This window comes from Narcine bancroftii, chromosome 8, assembly GCF_036971445.1.
Source record: "Narcine bancroftii isolate sNarBan1 chromosome 8, sNarBan1.hap1, whole genome shotgun sequence".
In the NCBI taxonomy this organism is placed as follows: domain Eukaryota; kingdom Metazoa; phylum Chordata; class Chondrichthyes; order Torpediniformes; family Narcinidae; genus Narcine; species Narcine bancroftii.
In genome coordinates this window covers 143,598,892-143,623,856 of record NC_091476.1, presented here as the reverse complement: position 1 = coordinate 143,623,856, position 24,965 = coordinate 143,598,892, and the positions used below count along the sequence as shown (strand labels likewise).

The following is a 24,965-nucleotide window of genomic DNA, read 5'->3' as shown; positions in this document are numbered from 1 at the left end:
TGGGGTATTATTTTTCCACTTAATCAAAACAGCATGTCAGGCCAGCAACAAAGTCAAAGATAAAATGCAACATTTAATTGGAGTTAGTAAAACCTCATCTTCTCTAAGAGTTCCAAACAGAGCAACTAAGGGATTTGCTTCTATCTTTAAATTGAGTATCACCAATAATGTTTGAAAAACATCTCTCCAATATTTTTTTACAAATTGGGGCTCATCCACAACATGGATTAAAGAAACATTGCCTATTTTGCATTTGTCACAACAAGGATTTTTATCTGAGTAAAAATGAGATAATGTGAGTTTAGACATGTGGGCCCTGTGTGCCACTTGGAATTGCAGTGGTGAGCACACAGAAATGTAGTGTTAATCAGTTTGAAAATAGATTTCCAAACCTCATTGGAAAATGAAAGGTTCAAAACCTGCTGCTAGGCATTCTTGATTTGGACTGAAGGGGCGTGTCTTAGACAAGTCAATTTGTCATAAATGACAGATATTAACCCTTTATCGAAAGATTGTAATCCAAAAAAAAATGTATCAAGTATATTCGCCTCAGGACCTCTAGGAAATCAGGAATCTGAGATTGAATAAAGTGCCTGATTTGTAAATACCGGAAAAAGTGAACATTTGGTAACCTGAATTTTCCAACCAATTGTTCAGAAGATGCAAAACTATTATCAATAAAAAAGGTCTCTAAAGCATTTAATACCCAATCTATACAAATCATTAAAAGCAAAATCCTGACAAAGGTGATTGGACATGATGGGGCTTGCAAGAGAAAGGTCCTGAAATCCAAAATACCTTCTAAACTGCACCAATGTTCTCAAACTCTATTTAACAACTGGATTGTCAATTAATTTCTATGAAACCAGGGAAAGAGAGGGACCCAAGAAATGTCGAGATAGAAACATTTTTGAAGGAATTTAATTTCTTCTCAAGCAGGACGGTCAATTCGATTATGAAATAATAAGAACATAAGATTATGTTTTGCAACCACCCAACAGTAAAATCTGAAATTAGGAAATGCCAAACCCACATTCCTTTTAGTCTTTTAAAGATATGCTTTATTTAAATGGGGGGAACTTTCCTTGCCATATATAAGATGATATAAGCGAATCAAGTGAGTCAAAGAACAAAAATTGGTATAGACTGAAAGAGATACAAAAATTTAGGGGGAAGGTTCATTTTAATAGAATTAATACGACCATTCAGAGAGGCGACCATTTTGTTAATGTCAGTTTCACATGTTTAAGTAAAGCAGAAAAGATTTCCCTATCATGATGCCTATGATAATTGTATTCCTCATAATTGTAACACTAAGATAAGTAAACTGATCTTCCACAAACTTTAAAGGAAAATTAGAATACATTTGTACAGGAGAATTTAACTGGAAAAGTTTCCTCTTATGCAGATTTAACTTATACCCTGAACACTGACTAAATTGAGAAAGTAAAGGTAGTATGGAAAGTAAAAGAAAAGTATCAGGGTTTGATATGAAAAGCAAAAGGTCATCTGCATAAATGGAAACTTTATCCTCAGTTCCCTTCCTATGATCCCTGAAATATCTCTGCATTCACAAAATGTCATTGCTAGAGGCTCTAAGGCCAAATCAAAAAGTAATGGACTTAAAGGACAGCCTTGACAGGTACCCTGTTGGAGAGTGAAGCGTTTTGATTGTTGAAAGTTAGTAAGAATTGAGGCAGTAGGACATGACTTAAATAACAATCCATGTAATAAAACGTGTCCAAAATTTAATTTTTCCAAGATCGTAAATAGATAATTCCGGTCAAATGCTTTTTAAGAGAACATATTCTGGAACTGCAGTTGGAGGTGAATACAAAATATCCAATAAATGACATATATTAAAATAAGAATAATGACTTTTAATAAAACAAGTCTGATCTTCCTAAATGATGATAAAATGTTCTCCAAAACTTTAGCCAAGATCTTCATATCAATATTCAATACAGAAATTGGCCAGTAAGAGAAACATTCAACTGGATGTTTTCCCTTTTTCTCTATGATGGATACATAATCTTCATTAAAAGTTAAGAGAATATTTCCCTGTTTAAATGAATCAGTTAATACAAAACTTAATTGGGGTACAATCAATTTAGAAAAGATTTTGAAAATCTCTCCAGGATATCCTGGAGTTTTACCTGAATGCAGTGAATAGATAGAAAAAAATAATTTCATCTTATGAAATAGGTTCTTTAAAACTTAAGCGAATTTTCTGAGAAAGAATATTTAAGCAGTCCAAAAACAAACCATCATTAAACTGTTGTCAATAATAGACTCAGAGTATAGAACCTAGAATAGAATTCCCTGAATGTATCGTTTATTTTAGAGTGGTCATCAGTAATATTACCATCATCCATCCAGATCTTACTAATTTGTCTCTTAGCAGCAAATCCCTTCAATTGATTGGCCAAGAGCTTGCCAGATTTTTCACCATGAATATAAAACTGAATTTTGGATTTTAAAAGTTGATATTCAATAGGGTTGATAAAATTTAGTTTTAAGTTCAACTCTCCTTTTGTAAAATTCCAGCTCTTCAGCATGTGCATATCATTGATATATTTGTTTAATCTGATTAATGAAATTTAATCTTTCTTTATTCATCTTCTTCTTTATATTAGCAGTATAAGAAATAATTTGCCCTCTAAGATAAGCTTTCAAGGTATCCAAAACAATCAAACTAGAAATTGTTGAAGAGGAATTTGTGTAAAAGAAAAAAAAAGTATCTACTTCTCCATAAATTTCAAAAATTCATTATCTGAAAGTAAAGTAGAATTAAAATGCCAGTGTCTTTTTGCAGGATGGAGATTTGAAAAATTCATAGACAAAATAACAGGAGTATGGTCAGATATCAGTATACTGTGATATTCACATGATTGGGTCAATGAAATCAATTATCTATTTAAAAATTATCAATCCATGAGTAAGTATGATGAACAGGAGAAGAATATTCTTTCCTATTAGAGTTAAAAATAGTGCCATACATCTGAGATACCAAAATTTGATTTAAAAAAAAGAATGAATTACAGAAGTAGCAAGTTTAGAGGATGAATGATCCAAAGCAGGGTCTAACCAACAATTAGTCTTCCCCAAGCATCAATGAGCAAATCTGATAAAGCTTTAAAAAAACTTTCAAAAATTCCACATTATCAATGTTTGGGGCATATACATTAGCAAAAACTACCATTTTATTATATAATTTGCTTGTAATGATAATGTATTGATCATTTTTATCTGACATAGCATTGAAAGAGGAATGAAAATGTTGCCCTCTCCATTATGACATAAAATGAGAATGATCACAGTTACAAATGTTTTTCTTATAAGACAACAATCTCAGATTTCAGTTGTTTACCATGCACAAAGACCTCCCTTTGCTTAATTGTACTGTTTAAACCTTTCACATTCCAAGAGTGAACTTTGATAAGATTACTCATTTTTAAATTAATGTTATTAAGAAAACCAGGCACGAATTATCATCAAACTTTAGGTGGCCAACTTGAAGCCGAGCAATAAAACAGCTTACACAGAACTTAAAGTTATAACAACCTTGTAAGCCCAATGCCTTAAACCAAAATACCCACCCTCCTTCCCAAGCAACCAGAATCAAAAGGATGCTGTTTAGAGCAGCAAAGAGCCCCAAAAAAGACATTTTAACCCCCAAAATTCTTCTGGTGTAAATTCTAATTATAGCTGCTTTTTTTCCCCAAAACAATTAATGACTCCAAACAATATAAACTTGTATTTAATGCTACAACCAAAGTGAAAGATTTAAACTCAAGTTCCTAATGCATATGCATGAATATTCATACACTGTGATACTACGGATTCTATCACCATTGTGTATATATTGTGGTATAGCATGGTTGTGATTGGCTGAGAGTGTAGCCACGCCTTCTGGCAGGTCTTAAAGTGTTGATCCTAGCCAGATCATTCTGGACTGGTCAACCTACATGTGATGCTCTCCAGACTAGTTAATAAAAGCCTTGGTTTGGATCAACAAGACTTTGATTCTTTCAACATGCACTACATACACCCTTTACCACAGTCACTTATAAAATAAAATGGACACAATCTATTAATGTCTCAAGTGTTTCTAAGCAATAAGTATCTGAAATAACAAAAAAATATGCCATTAATACTAAAAGAGCAATGAATATATAAATCTCTGTCTAATCTCCATTTAGATTTGCAAGCTCAATCGAACAAACAGCCGAAAGACATACATGGCAAATTTTAAATTTTCTCATGCATAAATTGTATCATACACGTATATTGTTATAACCATTAGCCTTCATTCCTACAGTCATCTAATAACATAAGTCAACTTTATATTCTCATCCAGGAAAAGTAATTAAAATTAAAATGTAATAAAATTAATAGAAAGATAAACAAACAGATAACTACAATCCAAATGAGTACATTAAACCTTCCAAATAAGAGAAGGGGGAAAACAGGCAAACTTCGCCCAATCAAGAAAAAAAAACAAAAAAACTTCAAAAACCAAATAACAGTTCATGCAAGACTTGATGTTGAAGGCAAATCTTCCAAGAATCTTTATGCTTCTTCTACCGGATTCAAAATCTTCTTGTAACCATCAAAGGGAGTATTTCAGAGGCGTGCTGGGTATAACAAAGAGGGCTTGAATCCTTTCTTGTCCAGTTCAGTCATGACTTCTTTATATTCTAAATGCAGACTCATCACTTCAGGACAGAAATAATCTACAAATTTGATCTGTTGTTCATCAAATTGAAGAGTTCCTTTCCGACAGGCTTCATGAATTACTAAATCTTTTATTTGGCTTGGGAATTAAAGAGCAGTGTGCTCTGTTGAGCTCAGGCTTAGAATGAAACAACTCCTTTCCAAATACTTCCAAAAGCATCTCTGAAAAAAAGTTGGTCAGTTGGCCAGATTCTGTATTTTCAGTCCAAAATTTGAATATTCTGTCAATAACTTTCAAAGTTAAAGTTGCTAGCAGACAGCCCCGAGCAAAGATCATCTAATTTATCCACATGATCGTTGACTGTTTTCAAGTCTTGCTCCACAGACTCGAATCAAACGTCAATATCTGATGACTCCAAAACTTTTTCAAGTGTAGATTTAACTTGACGTTGACTTTCTTTAACGGTTTCTATTATCTCCCATGTATGATTGCTTAAAAGATCAGAAATGGGGTCCATAGTCAGATTAGCAGTCTCTTCCTCTTTTTGTTGTTTATTTCCAGCTTTAGCACTCCTCGTAGCCATTTTAAAATAATTAGCAATGATAAGTTACAAGGGTGCAAAGTATAAAGCACTTTGGTTGAAATGTTAAAGATGATTTAAAATATCTAACTACTAATGCTAACCTATGCAGTAGCCAACCGGCAGTAGTCTTGAGGCATGGGATCCATAGAATCTTGGCTGTGTAGATAAAAAATTGGTTTGCAGGTAGAAAGCAGAGAGTAGTAGTGGCCTGGATGAAGAGATGGAAGGATGGGTCAGTAAGTTTTCAGATGATATGAAGGTTGGAAGAGTTGTGGATGGAGCTGAAGGTTGACAAAGGTTACAAAAGGATATAGACAGGATGCAGAGTTGGGCTGAAAAGTGGCAGATCAAGAAGAGTGAGGTGCCACATTTTGGAAGAATGAACTAGAAAGCAGAGACCAGGGTTAATGGTTTGTTACTTAAGAGTGTGGATGAACAGAGGGACTTTGTGATGCATATCCATACGTCCCTCAAGGTCTTCACACAGGTTGATAGGATAGTTAAGAAGGCCTATTAGTTGCTGGGCTTCATTAATAGGGGAATTGAATTCAGGAGTAGAGAGGTCATATTACAACATGACAAATCTTTGGTTAGACCACACTTAATGTATTGTGTTCAGATCTGGTCTGCTCATTACAGGAAGGATGTGGAAGCTATGGAGAGGGTTCAGAGGAGATATACCAGGATGTTGCCTGGAATGGCAACATTCTTATCAACATTGTCTTATGAGGCAAGGTTAGAAGAGCTGGGACTTTTCTCTTTGGAGCACAGAAGGATGAGATAAGACAATAGAGGTCTACAAGATTATGAGAGGTAATAGATAGGGTGGACAACCAGTGCCTGTTTCCCAGAGCAGGAATATAAAACACCAGGAATATGTGTACAAAGTAAAGGGAGACATCAGGGGCAAGTTTTTTTACACAGAAAATTGTGGGTGCCTGGAATGCCTTACGAGGGATGGTGATGGAGGCTGCAACATTAGGGCATTTAAGACACTCCTAGACAGACACATGGATGGAAGAAAAATAGAGGGCTAGAGGGTAGGGAGGGTTTAGTACTTTTTTAAAGGACTATATGAGTCTGTACAACATTGAGAGCCAAAGGGTCTGTACTGTGCTGTAGTGTTCTATGTTCTTGGGAGTCACTACCTTAAAGGACTTTTCCTGGACCTAATACACTAATGTCACCATGAAGAAAGCACATCAATGCCCCATCTCTTCAGGAGTTGGCAGAGTTTTGGTATGACACCAGAAGCCCTGTTAAATTTCTTCAGATGTATGATGGTAAGTATGCTGACTGGCTGTATCACTGTATCACGGTCTGGTATGGGGATTCCAATGCCCCTGAGCATAAAGCTCTACAAAAGGAAGTGGACACAACTTGGGACATCACAGGCAAAACTGTCTCCACTATCGAGAACATCTACAGGGAATGCTGCCATCAGAGTAGAGCAGCAATCATCAAGGATCCACACTACCCAGCACACGCTCTGTTCTCGCTGCTGCCATCAGAAAAGAGGTATAGGTGCCACAACACTCACACCACCAGGTTCAGGAACAGCTGCTACCCCTCCACCATCAGACCCCTCACAACAATCTCAATTAAGGACTCATCTGAGGACTTTTACTTGTGCACTTTATTTTTTTTTTAAATTTTCTTTGTATTTCACAGTCAATTTGTTTACATTTGTTATCTATTTACAGTTCTTTATTTATTTACATGTATACATTGTGTACATATTTAATTTTGCACTTCCAATATGTGGCAATCCTGCCTCACCTGTAAGAAAAAGAATCGCAAGGTTGAATGTAATGTAATGTATGTACTCTGACAATAAATCTGAAATCTGAAATCAGCCTAGGGTTTAGCACAATGACTCACTCAAATGGCCTTCCAAGTTCAAGAGTTTCACAACCAAAGAATTCTCAAGGCTCTGCCATGTCTGGAGAATGGCAAGGAAATGATGGGTCCAACAGAGCATATTGGTGCAGTGAGTTGATTCCAGTGATCCAGGTTCAAACCTAACCTCCAAAGCCTTCTCCAATTTCTCCAGCTCCTTTCTGCATTATAAGGATGTGCAGAGTGGCAGGTTAAATGTCCACTGTAAGTCACCCCAAGTGCACAATTGAGTGGTGGATTCTGAGGAAATTAAGTCAAATTTATTGTCATCTGATTTCACACGTCTAAACCTACAAAACAGAGTCTCTGGTCCTCAGTGCAAAACACGCAGACACACAACCAGACATAACACACATACAGAAAAGTATTTCATCTATACAAATAAATAAATGAATATTATTTCAGGAATTTGAGAGTTTCAGATGGTTCGTGTGAGAGGTTCCTTTGGTCGTTCAGCATTCTCACTGCCCATGGGAAGAAGCTGTTCCTCAGCCTGGTGGTGCTGGCTCTGATCCTCCTGTATCTCTTCCCCGATGGGAGCAGCTGAAAGATGCTGTGTGCTGGGTGGAAGGGTGTTCTTAATGATTTTACGCACCCTCTTTAGACAATGATCCCAGTAGATTACATCGATGGCTGGGAAGGAGACTCCAGAGATCCTCTCTGCCACTCTTGTTCCTGTGAATTGACCTGTGATTCATTTCTCTGCAGCATCCGAACCAATTTCTGATGCAGCCAGCCAGGACAGGCCAGGAGTTTGAAAGGAATGTAGGTAGAATAAGATGGACTTAATATAAGATCACTGTAAATGGTGCTGGATAGTCAGCACAGACTTATGGGCTGAAGGGCCTGTAATTGAGCTTTAAGGCTCAAAGACTGCACTTAGTAGTTGGTTGCATTTAATGTCCATTGCATGGGTATAGAGAGGTCTAATGACAAATTTCTAATCAAACGTCTGAAATTACTGTATGTAAGGAATATTTTCTGAAATAAATCTATCCAATGTACTTTTCAATGAATCAATGCTAATTGTTTTTTATTGTCTCCCTATTCAATCTATTTTATAGATTGCCCTTTCAATCACTGAACACTGTAACTCTTGGTTACTAATGAGGACTATTGCCACCTACGCTGGGTCGTCATGTCTGAAAATTGACTCCATTATTTTATGTGGAATTAAAGCAAGAATAATTGCTCTATAATTGTCAGCAGAGAAAGAAGGGAGTTACGATGAATTCCTAAAAAAAACTCCTGATGCAACAAAGTCACATTGAAGCATTCTGATCTGAAACGTCGACCGCCCTTTCTCTCTGACTGATGTTCCTCAAACTGCTGAGTTCTTCCAGCAGGTCATTTTTAACTCTAAAGTCATATGTGGTTGCAAAGGATACTTAGCATTTGACACCACAGACCCCAAAAGGTCTCAAAATTCAGATTTATTGTCAGAGTACATGCATGGCATCAAATATAACCCTGAGATTCTATTTTCCTGTGGGCTAGGCAGAATTTTTACTTATCATAGAACTTTAGAGCACAGAAACAGACCCTTAGCCCTTCTAATCTGTAACAAACTATTATTCTGCCCAGTCCCACTGATCTGCACCCACTACATAGCCCTCCATACCTCTCACATCCATGTGCCTGTCCAAATCTGTCTCAAATGTTAAAATTGAGCCCGCATTCACCACTTCAGCTTGCAAGTCAGTTGTATAAAAAACTGTATTCAAGAAAAGATAGTATATAAAAGAGAGAAATTAAAACAAAGAAAGAGGTGCAATAAATTCACTAATAAATAAAGTGCACAAGTAAGAGCCCTTCAATGAGTCCCTGATTGAGTTTGTTGTTGAGGAGCCTGATGGTTGCGGGGGAGCAGCTGTTGCTGAACCTGGTGGTGTGAGTCTAGTGTCACGGATAGTGGAAAACATGCCCAATGCCCTCTTCGTCACCATACGTCGCTACTTTCAGAGAACTGTGTACCTGCACTTTTAGCTTCCTTTGTTCTACAACAGGGCTCCACCATTTGGCTTTTGGAAAGACAAGCATCTCATAAAGTCTTCACAAATTTTGCCAAGAAGACTGTCAAAGCACTTCCTCTCCGGTGGCTTCCGAACGCACACCTCATTGGTGGAACATAATTCTATGTTGTGGCACTGCCGCTGTTCGGAGTTTGCAACCTTATATTGTGGCCACTTCATCCCACATATTAACCATGGCAATCACAATCCAGAGGATAGAATTAAGCCCCATTGTCTCATAATCCTGCTGACGAAAAAGCACTTTCTAATAGCAGAGAAACATGAAATTCTGCTGATGCTCTGATGGTTGTAAAGACACAGTAAATGCTGGAGGAACAGCAAGTCTTACAGTGGCGGTAGGAGGTATATGACCAACGTTTCAGTCCTGACCCCCTTCTTCAAGGTATGAGTAAAAAAGCAGGCAAGCACCTAAATGAAAAAGGCTGGCAAAGAAGGGAAGAAAGAGCAGGAGGAGAAGTACAGATCGACAATCAAAAGGTGTTCATTGGATATAGATGGGACACAGGAGAGAGGAAAGGCGAGTCTTGACTGGGGTTGGTGGGGGAGGGGGGGAGGTTGTTTGGGGCTTTGTGGAAGCAAAGCTGGAGAAAAGGAGAAAAGGTAAGAGGGCAGAGAGAGAGAGAGAAGGCCCATTTATAGAGAAATTTTCTATCATTGCTTTGCTGCTATTGCCTCCATAAAAGGTCCAAAGGCGGATTGACTGCTCAAACTCACTCCAATTTCCATCCACCTAGACACTTAGTTCCAAACAGGAAGGCAAGATGATTGGCATCACCCTGACAGCCCCATTGCCCCACTGCGCCATCACAGAGCGGCCGGTAGAGCTGTCAGGCTGTGCTCACTCACACCCCTGCTCCCTCACTCTGCCCACACCTTCATGCCTCCCACTCATTCACGCCACCCTGCTCCTATATGTCACTCCCCTGCTCTGCTCCTTCATGTCCCAATTCCTTCACGCCACTCACTCCTTCACGCTGTTCCCCTTTCTTCCTCTCATGCCGCCCGCTCCTGATGAGGCTGTCAGGCAGCAGGGGACAGGGCTGTCAGGCAGTGGGGCAGGGGACTGTCAGGCAGTGAGGCAGGGGTCTGTCAGGCAGCGGGGTGGCGGGCTGTCAGACAGTGGGGCAGGGGGGTGTTGTCAGGTAGTGGGGCAGGGGGGCCTGTCACAGGCCTGTCCTGGCTGGCTGCATCACAATTTGGTTCGGTTGCTGCAGAGAAATGAATCACAGGTCAATTCTCAGGACCATAAGAGTGGCAGAGAGGATCGCTGGAGTCTCCTTCCCAGCCATAAAAGGTCCGAAGGCGGATTGACTGGGATCATTGTCTAAAGAGGGTGTGCAAAATCATTAAGAACACCCTTCCACCCAGCACACAGCATCTTTCAGCTGCTCCCATCAGAGACGAGATACAGGAGGATCAGAGCCAGCACCACCAGGCTGAGGAACAGCTTCTTCCCATGGGCAGTGAGAATGCTGAATGACCAAAGGAACCTCTCACACGAACCATCTGAAACTCTCAAATTCCTGAAATAATATTCATTTATTTATTTGTATAGATGAAATACTTGTCTGAATGTGTGCAATCAGTTGACACACTGTGTACTGCTGTGCTACACACCCTGCCCCCTTTTTCCCTGAGAAGCCAGCGCGCTGCTCTGGGTTATATAAAAGGACAGCACTATCCACATTGTTGGTCCATGGTATGGAAGGTAAATTCGCATTCCTCAAACTTGAGCAGTGATAACACTGCTTTTGTGCATAAAAACTCAGAGAGAGAGAGAGAGAGAGAGAGAGAGAGAGAGAGAGAGAGAGAGAGAGAGAGAGAGAGAGAGAGAGGGGGGGGTGGAGTGATGGAAGAGACATAGCGAAAGATGCGACGGGGTGGGTGTGGGTTGAAAAATGGAGGTCCATGTTCATGCCATCGGGTTGGACGGTGCTCAGACAGCATATGAGGTGGTGTTTGTCCTATTTGTGGGTGGTCTCTGTCTGCCACTGCACGAGACCATAGACAAAAACTGGAGGGTCGCAATGGATTAGGCAGCATCCATGGAGAGAGATGGTATGCCGATGTTTTGATCGAGATTAAAAGTTGAAAAGGAAATATCTAACATAAAATGAGGGAGAGGGCCTGAGGGGATAGGATTCTGGGCAAATGAATGTGGGGGAAGTGAGGAGGTAGGTGGGGGAGGAGACATCCGGGGGTTGAAGGATGATTGGGAGAGAATTGAATATGGTTGCAGGTAAAGGACAGACAGAAACAGTAGAAGGGGTTCTGGGTGAGGTTACCTAAACTGGGAAAATCTCTGTTCATGCCATTGGGATTTAGGCTTAAGGGGAGTGGAAGAAAGTTTAAGGGAGACAACAGATTTTGGCTTTTCACGCACAAAGTGGCAGAGCATTGCCAGGGGTGGTGGAGGAGGCTGATATATAGACTCATTCAAAAGTCTCTTAGACCATGCAAGAAACATGGTGGGGTTATGGGTTCTGAGGGGACGAAGGGTTAGATCAGTCAGGGTGTAGGTTTACATGTCGATACAACATTATGGGCTAAAGGGCCTGAACTGTGCTCTACCATTCTATATTCTATATAGCATACTTTGAAAATAAATCAATATTTTAACCTACGTCAGGGGTTTGGGGGGTTGGGGGCATGAGCTCGTGGGCCAGAAGGGCCTGTTACCCTGCAGTACAACTAAGTTCAAAATTCAGATTAGAGAAGGTCAACATGGATTTCTGAAGGGAACTTGCATTTGACAAAATTCCTGGAGGTGTTGGAGGCTGTACATGATAGAATAGGTGAGTAAAATAGGGGATAGGCAGGTTCCGATTTTTAGCAAGCCTTTGATCAGGACCCACGTGTTGAAGGGGCTCAAGCCCAAAATATTGGTTATGTATCTTTTTCTTTGCTATATAAGGCGCATTGTTTGACCTGCTGAGTTTCTCCAGCATCGTGTTTTTACTTCAACCACGGTGTCTGCGGACTTTTGTGTTTTACTTCCCACGTGAAGGTTAGTGTGCAATGGGCTCGGAGTCCATGTACTGGCAAGAAAAGGAATCAGAGAGTGAAATAAATGTTTTTTTTAGACAGGCAGCAACCAATGGGGAATCACAAGCATTGATTCTGGGCTGCATATTTTGTACTTTCAACGATTTGGGGACAAAACATGATATCTTGAAATTTGCTCGTGGCACAAAAAGAATGGGATGTGGATTGTGTCGCTTGCGAAGTCTTGATGACAGGTTTGAGCCTGAATCGTCAGTCATTCTTTCTCTCCCACAGATGCTGCTCGACCTGCTGAGTTCCTCTGGCATATGGCGTTTAGCCTCAGGTTCAGCATCTGCTGTTTCCTACAATGTCTCCAGTCAGGAAGATGCTGTTCCATTGCCTTATGTCTTGCTGCCATCTGCTGGAAACTGTGTGCCAGAGCAAGTGTCTACCTGCTGCAGAAATGCACCTCTTTGCGTTTACTGGATGTCTAGGCAGCACCTCCAATCTCAATCTCAACCAACCCCACCAAAGGAGCCACCGGTTTCTGGAAACCAGGGATCAGGTTCAAGATTCATGAAGGAATGGTGGCAAGCAGACGTCCTGAAATTCGTTGGGTGCCGATGGCTCACTAATGACTTGGAGATTCAGAACCAGAAGACAAGCAGATGTGATCTTGATGCAGAGCCGTGATCTCAGCTTCACCATTGTACCACAGGGCCTGCAGAGGCAGCCAGTTCCACAGAAAATTGATGTCTCTTAGTGGTGAGTTGAGTTGAGTAGTGTCACAAAAGCAAGCTAGCACTCAGTGCTAGCAAAACTAAGAAATTGATTGTGGACTTCAGCAAGGCGAAACCAGGAGAACACAAACTAGTCCTCATGGAGGAGTCAGCAGTGGAAGGGGGACAGGACTTAAAATTCCAGGTGCTAACATCTCTGAAGATCTGTCCTGGGACAATCATGTTGATACAATCACAAAGAAGGCTCGCCAGCGACAATATATCATCAGGAGTTTGAGGAGGTTTGGTACGTCACCAAAGACTCTTCCATATTTCTACAGATGTACCACGGAGAGCATTCTGACCGGTTGTATCACTCTCTGGTACGAAGGTGCCAATGCACAGGACAGAAGGCTACTGAGAGTTATGAACTCAGCCAGCACCATTATGGGCATCAGTGTTCACTCCATCAAGGACATCTTTAAGAGCCAGTGTCTTAAGAAAGTAGCCTCTATCTTCAAGGACCTCCACCACCCAGGCCATGCCCTCTTCACACTGCTACCATCAGGGACAGGAGTCTGAAGATGAGCACGCAATGGTACAGAATCACCTTCTTCCCCTCCACCATCAGATCTTTGAAAGGACAATGAACCACAGCCACTACCTCACTTTTTTCTCTTGTTTGCCTCCAATTTATCTATTCATTTTTAAATATTATATTTACAGAACTGTAAATTATAGTAATATTGCATCTGTAATGCGCAATACTGCTGTCACAAAACAACAAATTTTGAGATAATATGTTCATAACAATAAATATTTCTGAAATATATCTACATATTAAATACATATGTATCTTGATATTATCTAGATATATGTAAATATATCAAGATATTAAGTATATCTAAATCTTTGTTCGTAACATGGTCTTCAACAAAGGAATTCAAGAAATTTGTTCCAAAGTAAAATTTGGGACTGGTATGCATACGTGTGTTATCAGTGCACCTTGTCAAAATGATATCAATCTCCCTGCGAGATCAAGAAGTGAACATGAGTTAGGGGTTGCGATCAAAATGCATTGGGGATTTGTGTTGGCGTATCTCTTCGTAGGTAATACTTCCAGAAATAGATTTATGTAAGATTTGTGGCAATTTGGAATTTCAAAGAGGTTCAGAAAGCAAAACTAGTTTATTCTGTTTCAATATTTTTATTAAACTTTACTATAATGATACAGAAAGTAGAAGCCATCATTATCTAAATCTAGAGAGGTCATATGAAAGAGGAAATATGCAAATTTGGATTGTTTTGTGGCCAAATTTGCAGATGACACCAAGATAGGTGGCGGAGTGGGAAGTGCAGTCGAAACTGTAAAGTTGCAGATTAGGAGACTGGGCAAAATTATGGCTGATGAGATTTAACATAGAGAAATGTACAGTTGTACATTTTGGCAGTGGAAACAAACAGGCAGAATACTATTTGGATGGGGTGAAACTTCCGACCTCGGATGTGCAAAGGGACCTGTGTGTCCTTGTGCAAGGAAATCTAAAAGTTAATGACCAGGTGAAATTGGAAGTGAAGAAAGCGAATACTACGTTGACCTTAAATTCAAGAGGAATAGTGTACAAGAGTAAAGAGGTGTTGATGACACTCTATGGGGCACTGATGAGGCCTTATATGGAGTACTGTGTGCAGTTTTGGGCCCCCTATCTTAGAAAGGATGTGACATTGTTGGAGAGGGTGCAGAGGAGATTTACTAGGATGATTCCCGGATTGCAAGGGCTAACGTACGAGGAGCATTTGGCAGCACTTAGGTTGTATTTATTGGAGTATAGGAGAATGAGAGGAGATCTTAGAGACGCATTTCGTATTTTGAAAGGTTTAAATATGGTGGATGCGGGTAAGATGTTTCCCTTGGTGGGTGAATCGAGGACAATGGATTATAGTCTGAAAATTAGAGATTATCCATATAAAACAGAGATTAGGAAGAACTTCTTTAGCCAGAGAATCGTGGATCTGTGGAACTCACTGCCACATACAGCAGTGGAAGCCAGATCATTGGGAGTATTTAAACAAGAAATAGACAAATATCTCTTTAGTTAGGGCATCAAGGGTTATGGGGAAAAGGCCAGAAATTGGAACTAGTGTAGAGTAGCTTAGTGTAGATTTACATAACAGACTCGATGGGCCTAGTGGCCTGGTTCTGTTCCTTTGTCTTGTGATCTTGTGACTTACTGTATATTTCAGCATATAAGTCGAGTTGTGAAATCCTAAATTCACAAAAAAAAGCCAGATTGATGTCGATTCGTTGTTTAAGTCGATGCTGGAAGCACCTCCCCACCACCAGCACCACTGCTCCCCAATACCTCTCCACTGCTGGATGCTGCCATAACCGCTCCTACCCAGGACCCTGAGGTCACCGTCACCACTCCTGCCTGGTAGGCCGAGGTTCCTGCTCCCACCAGGAACACAATGTCGCTGCTACAGCTCCATGGGCCATCACTGCTTCTGCCCAGTAGGCTGAGGATTTTTTTAACTTGCTTATTTTATTGCTTTGTTACTTGCGATTGGGGTGTTTTTTTAAATTTTGGATTTTCCTGGGAGGCCTGAAGAGTCCAAAAAATGTAACATATAAACTATATATCATAACAATCAAACAAAAAAAGGAACTGATCAAGTTATCATTTAATCAGTTATATCGTGGCTAATTGAAAAAGATTAAAAAATAAATTAATACTGTACTACAAATTCTACAACATTCTCTTCAAAAGTTTTTTGGTAAATACATACAATTTCATTACCATTAAAAAAATCATAAACTCACAAGACAAGATATAAATGATCTTATGGATTATGAAAAAAAATTAATAAAAGGACCCTATGAACTTGAATAGTTTAAATCTGCTACATTAGAGGAACATCTGATTTTTTCCAAAGTTGGACATGCCATCATGATCGTCTAATAATAAGGGAAGCAAAAGAAACTACATGGGATTGAGACACTGTTCATTTCAAATCAATTACCTTAGTTGATCCAAAAAGAGCAATTAAAGGATTAGATATAAGATTTGCATTAAGAACTAAAGATAGGTATGAAAGACATCTTCTAAAAATTTGGAAAGGAAGGAACAAGACCAAAACCTATGTAATAAAGTACCTTCTTCAGTCTTACATCTATCACAATTTGAAGAAATATTAGGCAATAAAATTTAGCCAATTAAACTTTAGAAAAGTAGGCCTGATGTACTACCTTAAATTGTAGAAGATAATGAAGGGCACATAAAGAGGAGGAATTTACCAACTTTAAAAAAGAATCCCATTAGGATATGAGAATGACAGCTGAAAATCTTATCCTGTAATTAGTAAAAAATTATCCCTAGACTTTAATACAGGTGCTTAACCTTTTATCCAGGATTCCAAAAAATGGCAACCACCAAAAACCAGCATTTTCAGTAGATGAAATCTGCTCATCAAAGATGGAATTTGGCACAAAACATGACCGATATGACCCTCGCTGAACTCCCATGTATCCCATTACGTTCAGCATCGTTTATTAATGGTATCATTACTTTATAAGTACCCTACCCATCTAGCATGACTCAACTCGTGATGGAATATCCCATGTCATTCCTTTACTTTATATGCACCTTCAAATCGCCATATACTGACACCCGACCAGCATTGCAGCTCTTTCAGTCAGCCCAGTGGTGGCTCAATGCAGGATTAATGGCTGTCATTGCCACCCGCAATTCCCCCATGCAGCTGAAACCGCTGTACCAGCACCAGTGCAGGGGAACTGAGAGAGAGCCATTCCCCTGGCACTGGTACAGTAGTGGGGGTGGGGGCAGAGAGGGGGGGGGGAGAGAGAGAGAGAGAGAGAGAGAGAGAGAGAGAGAGAGAGAGAGAGAGAGAGAGAACAGTATGACTCGGCAGGCAGGTGAGGGGGAGACACAGCAGCGCGACTCAGGCAGGCAAGAGGGCAGGTGAGGTGGTGGGGGAGACATGGCAGTGCAACTTGGTAGGCACTAGGGAGGAAGAGACAGCAGCACAACTCGGGTGGGTGGGCAAGTAATGGGGAGGGATAGACAGCAGCACTACTTGGGCAGGCGAGGGTGGGGAGAGATGGCAGCCCAACTTGGACAGACTTAAAGGGACCCACAATTTTAAAATGATTCCGAAATCCGGAAGATTCCGAACAACAGCAGGTGTCCAGTCCCAATGTCCCCAGGTAAAAGGTTAGGCACTTGTAGTAAATCATATATACCTGATATCAGCTTATTTTTTCACTCAGTTTAAAATTATAAATCATCCCTATCATATTTATAACAATGTCCTGAGGAAGTCTCAACAATAATGAATTAATAAAAACTCCTAATTTGTAAGTATCTAAAGAAATGATACTTAGGTAATTTAAATTTAAAAGATAGTTGTTCAAATTAAGCTAAATTATTATCAGTAAATAAATCTTGAAAAGATTCGATACCCAAATTAAATCATTCATGAAAAGCAGAATCTTGCATAGAAGGTGGAAAAAAAGAATTAAATAATATAGGGCTAGCAAGTAAAAATCTCTGAAATCCAAAAAAAATTTCTAAATTGAAATCAAATTCTCAAAGTATATTTAACAACAAAGTTAGTGGTTAATTTGGAAGCAGGAAAAGATAATGCTGCCCCAAGTATCGAAATAAAAGAATATTTTATAGTAGAATTATTTTCTAAATTAATCCAAGTTGGAGCATCCATTCCATCCTGACAATGAATCCAAAAAATGATACATTAGATGCCCAATAATAAAATCTGAAATTAGGTAAAGCCAAACCACCTTTATTTGTAAGGTTTTGAAGGAAAACTTTATTAAGACGAGGATGTATATTTTTCCAAATAATTGAATCAAGTGAATAAAAAAAACGTTTTAGGAACAAAAACAGGAACATATTCATCTTAACATTAATTAAGGACATCAAAAGAGGAGACCACTGAGATAAAGACTTCTTAACATGAATCAATAAAGAAAGAAAATTCTCTTCAAATTATGATATATTTTTCGTAAGAGAAACACCTAAATTGCCCATTCAGAGCCAGCTCTCCAGCGCATGACGTCCTGTTTTGCGGAAACTGCCAAAATGTTTGGCCTGGAAGCCAGCCTGAAGAAAACTGAGGTCCTCCATCAGCCAGCTCCCCACCCCACATCTCCATCGGGCACACAGAACTCAAAACAGTCAACCAGTTTACCTACCTCGGCTGCACCATTTCATCAGATGCAAGGATCGACAAACAGATAGACAACAGACTCACCAAGGCAAATAGCGCCTTTGAAAGACTCCACGAAAGAATCTGGAAAAACAACCAACTGAAAAACCTCACAAAGATAGCGTACACAGAGCCGTTGTCATACCCACATTCCTGTTCGGCTCCGAATCATGGGTCCTCTACCGGCTTCACCTATGGCTCCTAGAACGCTTCCACCAGCGTTGTCTCCGCTCCATCCTCAACATTCATTGGAATGACTTCATCACCAACATCAAAGTACTCGAGCTGGCAGAATCCGCAAGCATCAAATCCACGCTGCTGAAGACCCAACTGCGCTGGGTGGGTCGCATCTCCAGAATGGAGGACCATCACCTTTCCAAGATCGTGTTATATGGCGAGCTCTCCACTGGCCATCATGACAGAAGTGCACCAAAGAAGAGGTACAAGGACTGCCTAAAGAAATATCTTGGTGCCTGCCACATTGACCACCACCAGTGGGCTGATATCGCATCCAACCGTGCATCTTGGTGCCTCACAGTTCGGCGGGCTGCAACCTCCTTTGAAGAAGACCGCAGAGCTCACCTCACTGACAAAAGACAAAGGAGGAAAAACCCAACACCCAACCCCAACCAACCAATTTTCCCTTGCAACTACTGCAACCGTGCCTGCCTGTCCCGCATCGGACTTGTCAGTCACCAACGAGCCTGCAGCTGACGTGGACATACCTCTCCATAAATCTTCGTCCGCGAAGCCAAGCCAAAGAAAAAAAGAAGAAACACCTAAATAATTAAATTGATTTTTAGCTAAATTAAAAAGAAGGTAGTATCAAAAGCAACTCCCTTTTCTGAAGATTTAATTTATAACCTGAAAATTAGCCAAACTGATGAAGAAATGACAACATGGATGAGACTGAATGATCAGGATCTGAAATGAACAGCAAAAGATCATCCGCAGATAAGGAAACCTTATGACCACTTCCACCACTTAAAATATCATTAGTTTATTAATACCAGCAATGTAGAATTAATTCTTGACAGTTACGATGTATCAGTTTGAACATGAGAAATGAAAAGTGTGATTTCAACACACCAGTAAGTATTACTGCTGTTGCAAAATATGTCATCCATTAAATCTAGGTTTAAGAAGTAAATCGTCTTGCAAAATAGTTCTTAACAAACAAATGAAGTGAGCTAAATGTGGGTGAATGCCAGCAAAGTTGTAAAGAATTCCATTTCAATACCACCTTTAACATCGAAATGCCCAATTAAAATAAATAGATTCCTGGTGATGAAAGGAAAATTAGACATGGTCCAAGATATTCAAAGTACTAGAATCAGAATTAGAATTAGAATTTATTGTCATGAACTTCTCACAGAATTTGTTCCTTTACAGTGCAAATAATTACAATGAACTCTATTTCAGAAATAAATAAATAGTGCAAGTAAATAGGATAAAATGTCTGTGGTTCATTGTCCATTTAGAAAGCTGATGGTGTCGGGAAAGAAGCTATTTTTGTGCCTTAGGCCCTTGTCTTCAGGCTCCTGTACCTCCTTCCTGATGGTTGCAGATTGAAGAGGGCATGACCAGGATGGTGGGGGTCCTTGACGATAGAGGCTGCTTTCTTGAGAAATTGCCTCTTGTAGATGTCCTCAATGGGGTGGAGACTGATGCCGGTGATAACGCTGGCCAAGTTCACAACCCTACGGAGTTTTTTCTTGTCCTGAGCATTTGCACTTCCATACCAGACACTGATGCAACCAGACAGAATGCTCTCCATGTAGAAATTTGTAAGTCTTTGGTGACATTCCAAATCTCCTCAAACTCCACACAAAGTGTAGCCACTGGCGAGCCTTATTCATGATTGAATTGGCATGGAGGCTAGAGGACAGATCCTCAGAGATGTTAACACCCTGGAATTTGAAGTTCTTGACCCTCTCCCTGCTGACCCCTCGATGAGGGCTGGATCATGTTCTCCTGCTTTCCTCCTGACATCTTGGATTTGCTAACATTAAGGGCAAGGTTGTTGTGATTCCGCTCAACTAGTCAAGGCAAATCAAGATTATTGTCATCTGATTGCCCAAGTACCACCTGACGAAACAACGTTCTCTGGTCCTCAGTGCAACACAGCCAGACATAACACACATACAGACATAAAACACATATGCAGGGGAAGTATTCATATTTATAAATAAATAAATAAATAAATAGATGTAGTTTCATGAATATGAGAGTCTTGGATGGTTAGTATGAGGAGTTCCTTTGGTCATTCAGCATCCTCACTGCCCACGGGAAGAAGCTGTTCCTCAGCCTGGTGGCGCTGGCTCTGATCCTCCTGTATCTCTTTCCTAATGGTAGCAGCTGAAAGATGTCATGAGCTGATCTAGCTCCCTCCTGTACTCTTCCTCATTGCTGTCTGTGATTCTGCCAGTTTATGAACAGCATTTGAACCGCACGTAACAAGCAGCAACGGGCAATGAACCAGACAGTGTTTAATTTTAAAACACTTATTTTATTTCTAACTCTTAAATTATAGCCTTAACACTAAATCTATCCAGGCTATGTGCAGGTGTCTAGTGTATATGTGGGTGATATACCCAAACCATTACAGTCCAGGTCAAAATCTACAAACTTACTTCAAAGTTCAGTCTTTCAAATTCAGTGTTGAAATGTAGGCCTTTGAATTAATGTTGAACTGAGAGGGACGACTGGAGTTGTTGTTGCTACAGACTCACAAATTCTCCTTGTGTTGCCTTTGAAGAAATGTCCATCCACACGAGCTGTGGTCATAACATTCCTGATCCTTTTGGTAGGCAAGACTCGAACTGGGAGGCCTCCATGAAGCTTCCAAGACCCTGGCACCAGTCTCTCCGAGTAACTTCACTGCTAGTCAAATGAAGCAGTCTCTCTAAGTGACCTCCGCTGTTAGTCACAATCAAAATTAAGCACTTTACTTTCCAAAAAGACTCTCCTGGCAGTTATATCCACTGAAAAGGCCCAGTCATTCTCAGAGCATGCATTGCTTTGAATTTCACAAAAATAGCTGGCCACAAGAGCTGCTTCAAAAAACTGTTTTCTCTTCAGCCGTCAGCGTGGCTCTCTCTTTGCAAAATCACAATGTCTTTGCAAATGCATCAAACTCTGGAACAGACTGTGACAAACCTTCCCTCGGTTCTTCCAATGTATCGAATTGTCGTTGGACTATGACTTGTGTTTGTGTGAAATGTTAACTGTGACTGTTCAGTCCTTCCTGTCTATGCTATCCCTTACAGTGATAATCCCAGTTTACTAAAATGGGAGCTCGTAATATTAGCCACACGATCATAGGTGTAGAGTAGTGCAGTGAGATAAGTACTACACAAAACAAGCCAGCCCGAGCCTGGCTCCGGCCACAAATTCAGATTTATTGTCAGAGTACATACATGACATCACATACAAACCTTTCTCTTGCCGGTAAGGCAGAATGACCACTTTTGAGTAATGCAAAAAAATTGTACACATGTAAACAAACTGATTGTGCAATAGAGAGGAAATAAAATCAATAAATTGCAAGAGTCTTTAAATGAGTCCTTGATGGAGATTGTTGTTGAGGAGTCTAATGGACGAAGTAGCTGCTGTTCCTGAACCTGGTGGTGCAAATCTTGTGGCGCCTCTATCTCTTTCCTGATGGTAAAGGCCGAGAATAGAGTGCGTGCTGGGAGGCTTGGTTCCTTGATGATTGCTGCTGCTCTCCAACAGTAGCATACCCTATAGATGTTCTTGATGGTGGGGAGGATTATACCTGTGATGTCCAGAGCTGTGTCCACTACCTTTTGCAGACTTTTGCTCAGGCCACAAATGAAGTCTCTGGTGTGGGATGTGACGCAATACACTTCTACCTGACAGCTGAGGGTGCTAATTCATTGCACCACAGATTACCACTGGCACATGAAAGCTAAGTCTCCTGTCATCCCTGTAAATTGCATATTTAAGTGATCCCTCCAACCTCCATACTCTGCCTTTTCCTGACGTCAGAGGTGATTGACAGAGGCGGCGGGCCCGGTGACGTCAGCGGTGATTGACAGAGGCGGCGGGCCCGGTGACGTCAGCGGTGATTGACAGAGGCGGCGGGCCCCAGTGACGTCAGCGGTGATTGACAGAGGCGGCGGGCCCGCGTGACGTCAGCGGTGATTGACAGGCGCCCTGGGCCTGGAAGCGTGGGTCGTGCATCGTGGGCTGTGGATGCAGAGTTGGTTGAGGATTGTCAGTCGCTTTCACTGGCCCCGCTGCAGCCCCCGGCTGACCGTTCGCTGCAGCCGGCTGCGGAGCGGTGAGTGGGCGACTCTTGTTTTCCTGCAGAGAGAGCTTAGCAGAGCCCCGCCGCATCAAAGTCGGCCGCCACGCGTGGTTTGCGGAGCCCGCCGGCGCGTCAAAAAGGTTCCGAAGGAGGGGGGTGGTACCGGTCGATAACAGCGTTGGGCCGTGGGGTGGGGGGGGGTGGTGGTCATGCAATGGGCATGGATCATGCTAGGCAGGGTATCGATCATGCAATGACTGGGAGACATGGGAGATGGAGAGTGCGATGGTAGGGGAGAGAGGATGAACAATGCAGTAATGCGGAACCGGGTGCACAGTGTCCTGGTGGGGAGGGGACAACGGAGTGGTGGGGGCGAGAGAGGGTGAGTGTATAATACAAGGGGAGAGGGTGGACAATACAATGGTGGGGGGAGAGAGGGTGGACAATGCAATGGTGGGGAGTGAGAGTGGACAATGCAGCAGTGGGGAGAGCAGACAGTGCAGCGGTGGGGGGGAGACAACACTCCAGCGGTGGGGGGGGCCGAGACGACAGTGCAGCGGTGTGGGGGGGGCAAGACGACAGTGCATCGGTGGGGGGGGCGAGATGACAGTGGAGCGGTAGGGGGGCGAGACGACAGTGCAGCGGTAGGGGGCGAGACGACAGTGCAGCGGTAGGGGGCGAGACGACAGTGCAGCGGTGGGGGGTGAGACGACAGTGCAGCGGTGGGGGGGCGAGACGACAGTGCAGCGGTGGGGGGCGAGATGACAGTGCAGCGGTGGGGGCGAGACGACAGTGCAGCGGTGGGGGGGGCGAGACGACAGTGCAGCGGTGGGGGGGGCGAGACGACAGTGCAGCGGTGGGGGGGGCGAGACGACAGTGCAGCGGTGGGGGGGGGCGAGACGACAGTGCAGCGGTGGGGGGCGAGACGACAGTGCAGCGGTGGGGGGGGCGAGACGACAGTGCAGCGGTGGGGGGGCGAGACAACAGTGCAGCGGTGGGGGGCGAGACGACAGTGCAGCGGTGGGGGGGCGAGACGACAGTGCAGCGGTGGGGGGCGAGACGACAGTGCAGCGGTGGGGGGGCGAGACGACAGTGCAGCGGTGGGGGGCGAGACGACAGTGCAGCGGTGGGGGGGGCGAGAAGACAGTGCAGCGGTGGGGGGGCGAGACGACAGTGCAGCGGTGGGGGGGCGAGACGAAGGTGCAGCGGTGAGGGGGCGAGACGACAGTGCACCGGTAGGGAGGCGAGACGACAGTGCAGCGGTAGGGAGGCGAGACGACAGTGCAGCGGTAGGGAGGCGAGACGACAGTGCAGCGGTAGGGAGGCGAGACGACAGTGCAGCGGTAGGGAGGCGAGACGACAGTGCAGCGGTAGGGAGGCGAGACGACAGTGCAGCGGTGGGGGAGGCGAGACGACAGTGCAGCGGTGGGGGAGGCGAGACGACAGTGCAGCGGTGGGGGAGGCGAGACGACAGTGCAGCGGTGGGGGAGGCGAGACGACAGTGCAGCGGTGGGGGAGGCGAGACGACAGTGCAGCGGTGGGGGAGGCGAGACGACAGTGCAGCGGTGGGGGAGGCGAGACGACAGTGCAGCGGTGGGGGAGGCGAGACGACAGTGCAGCGGTGGGGGAGGCGAGACGACAGTGCAGCGGTGGGGGAGGCGAGACGACAGTGCAGCGGTGGGGGAGGCGAGACGACAGTGCAGCGGTGGGGGAGGCGAGACGACAGTGCAGCGGTGGGGGAGGCGAGACGACAGTGCAGCGGTGGGGGAGGCGAGACGACAGTGCAGCGGTGGGGGAGGCGAGACGACAGTGCAGCGGTGGGGGAGGCGAGACGACAGTGCAGCGGTGGGGGAGGCGAGACGACAGTGCAGCGGTGGGGGAGGCGAGACGACAGTGCAGCGGTGGGGGAGGCGAGACGACAGTGCAGCGGTGGGGGAGGCGAGACGACAGTGCAGCGGTGGGGGAGGCGAGACGACAGTGCAGCGGTGGGGGAGGCGAGACGACAGTGCAGCGGTGGGGGAGGCGAGACGACAGTGCAGCGGTGGGGGAGGCGAGACGACAGTGCAGCGGTGGGGGAGGCGAGACGACAGTGCAGCGGTGGGGGAGGCGAGACGACAGTGCAGCGGTGGGGGAGGCGAGACGACAGTGCAGCGGTGGGGGAGGCGAGACGACAGTGCAGCGGTGGGGGGGCGAGACGACAGTGCAGCGGTGGGGGAGGCGAGACGACAGTGCAGCGGTGGGGGGGGCGAGACGACAGTGCAGCGGTGGGGGGGCGAGACGACAGTGCAGCGGTGGGGGGGCGAGACGACGGTGCAGCGGTGGGGGGGGCGAGACGACGGTGCAGCGGTGGGGTTGCGAGGGCAGCCAACGCAGCGGTGGGGGGGCGAGGGTGGCCAACGCAGTGGTGGGGCGGAGAGGGACGAACAATGCAGTATGGGGAGTGGGAGATGGACTGGCCTGAAATTGGGGCTTTGACCACCAGTTTCAGGTGTAGAAGAAGACCAGGGGTCTTGGGTTTTTTCCAGGGAGCTGGGAATAAATGTGGTAT

The 24,965-nt window shown here is 43.4% G+C and overlaps 1 protein-coding gene and 1 long non-coding RNA gene across 8 annotated transcripts in view; one reads left to right on the top strand and one right to left on the bottom strand.

Annotated features, from left to right (window-relative positions):
- Positions 1-21,235, bottom strand: part of LOC138741866 (uncharacterized) — a 57,905-nt gene extending 36,670 nt beyond the window's left edge. For both annotated transcript variants that reach the window (XR_011343827.1, XR_011343828.1), the window contains exon 1: positions 20,778-21,235. This is a non-coding gene — a long non-coding RNA (uncharacterized lncRNA). The remainder of the gene's footprint in view (positions 1-20,777) is intronic.
- Positions 21,236-22,275: 1,040 nt separating this feature from the next.
- Positions 22,276-24,965, top strand: part of LOC138741299 (CTP synthase 1-like) — a 55,217-nt gene continuing 52,527 nt past the window's right edge. For 4 of the 6 annotated variants that reach the window (XR_011343441.1, XR_011343440.1, XR_011343439.1 and 1 more), the window contains exon 1: positions 22,276-22,450. Coding sequence is in view for 3 of the 6 variants with exons in the window: in XM_069895147.1 (XP_069751248.1) it covers positions 22,363-22,450 (88 nt within the window). In the remaining 3 variants the exon portion in view is untranslated. The remainder of the gene's footprint in view (positions 22,451-24,965) is intronic. The other 2 variants (XM_069895148.1, XM_069895146.1) reach the window with 1 other exon arrangement.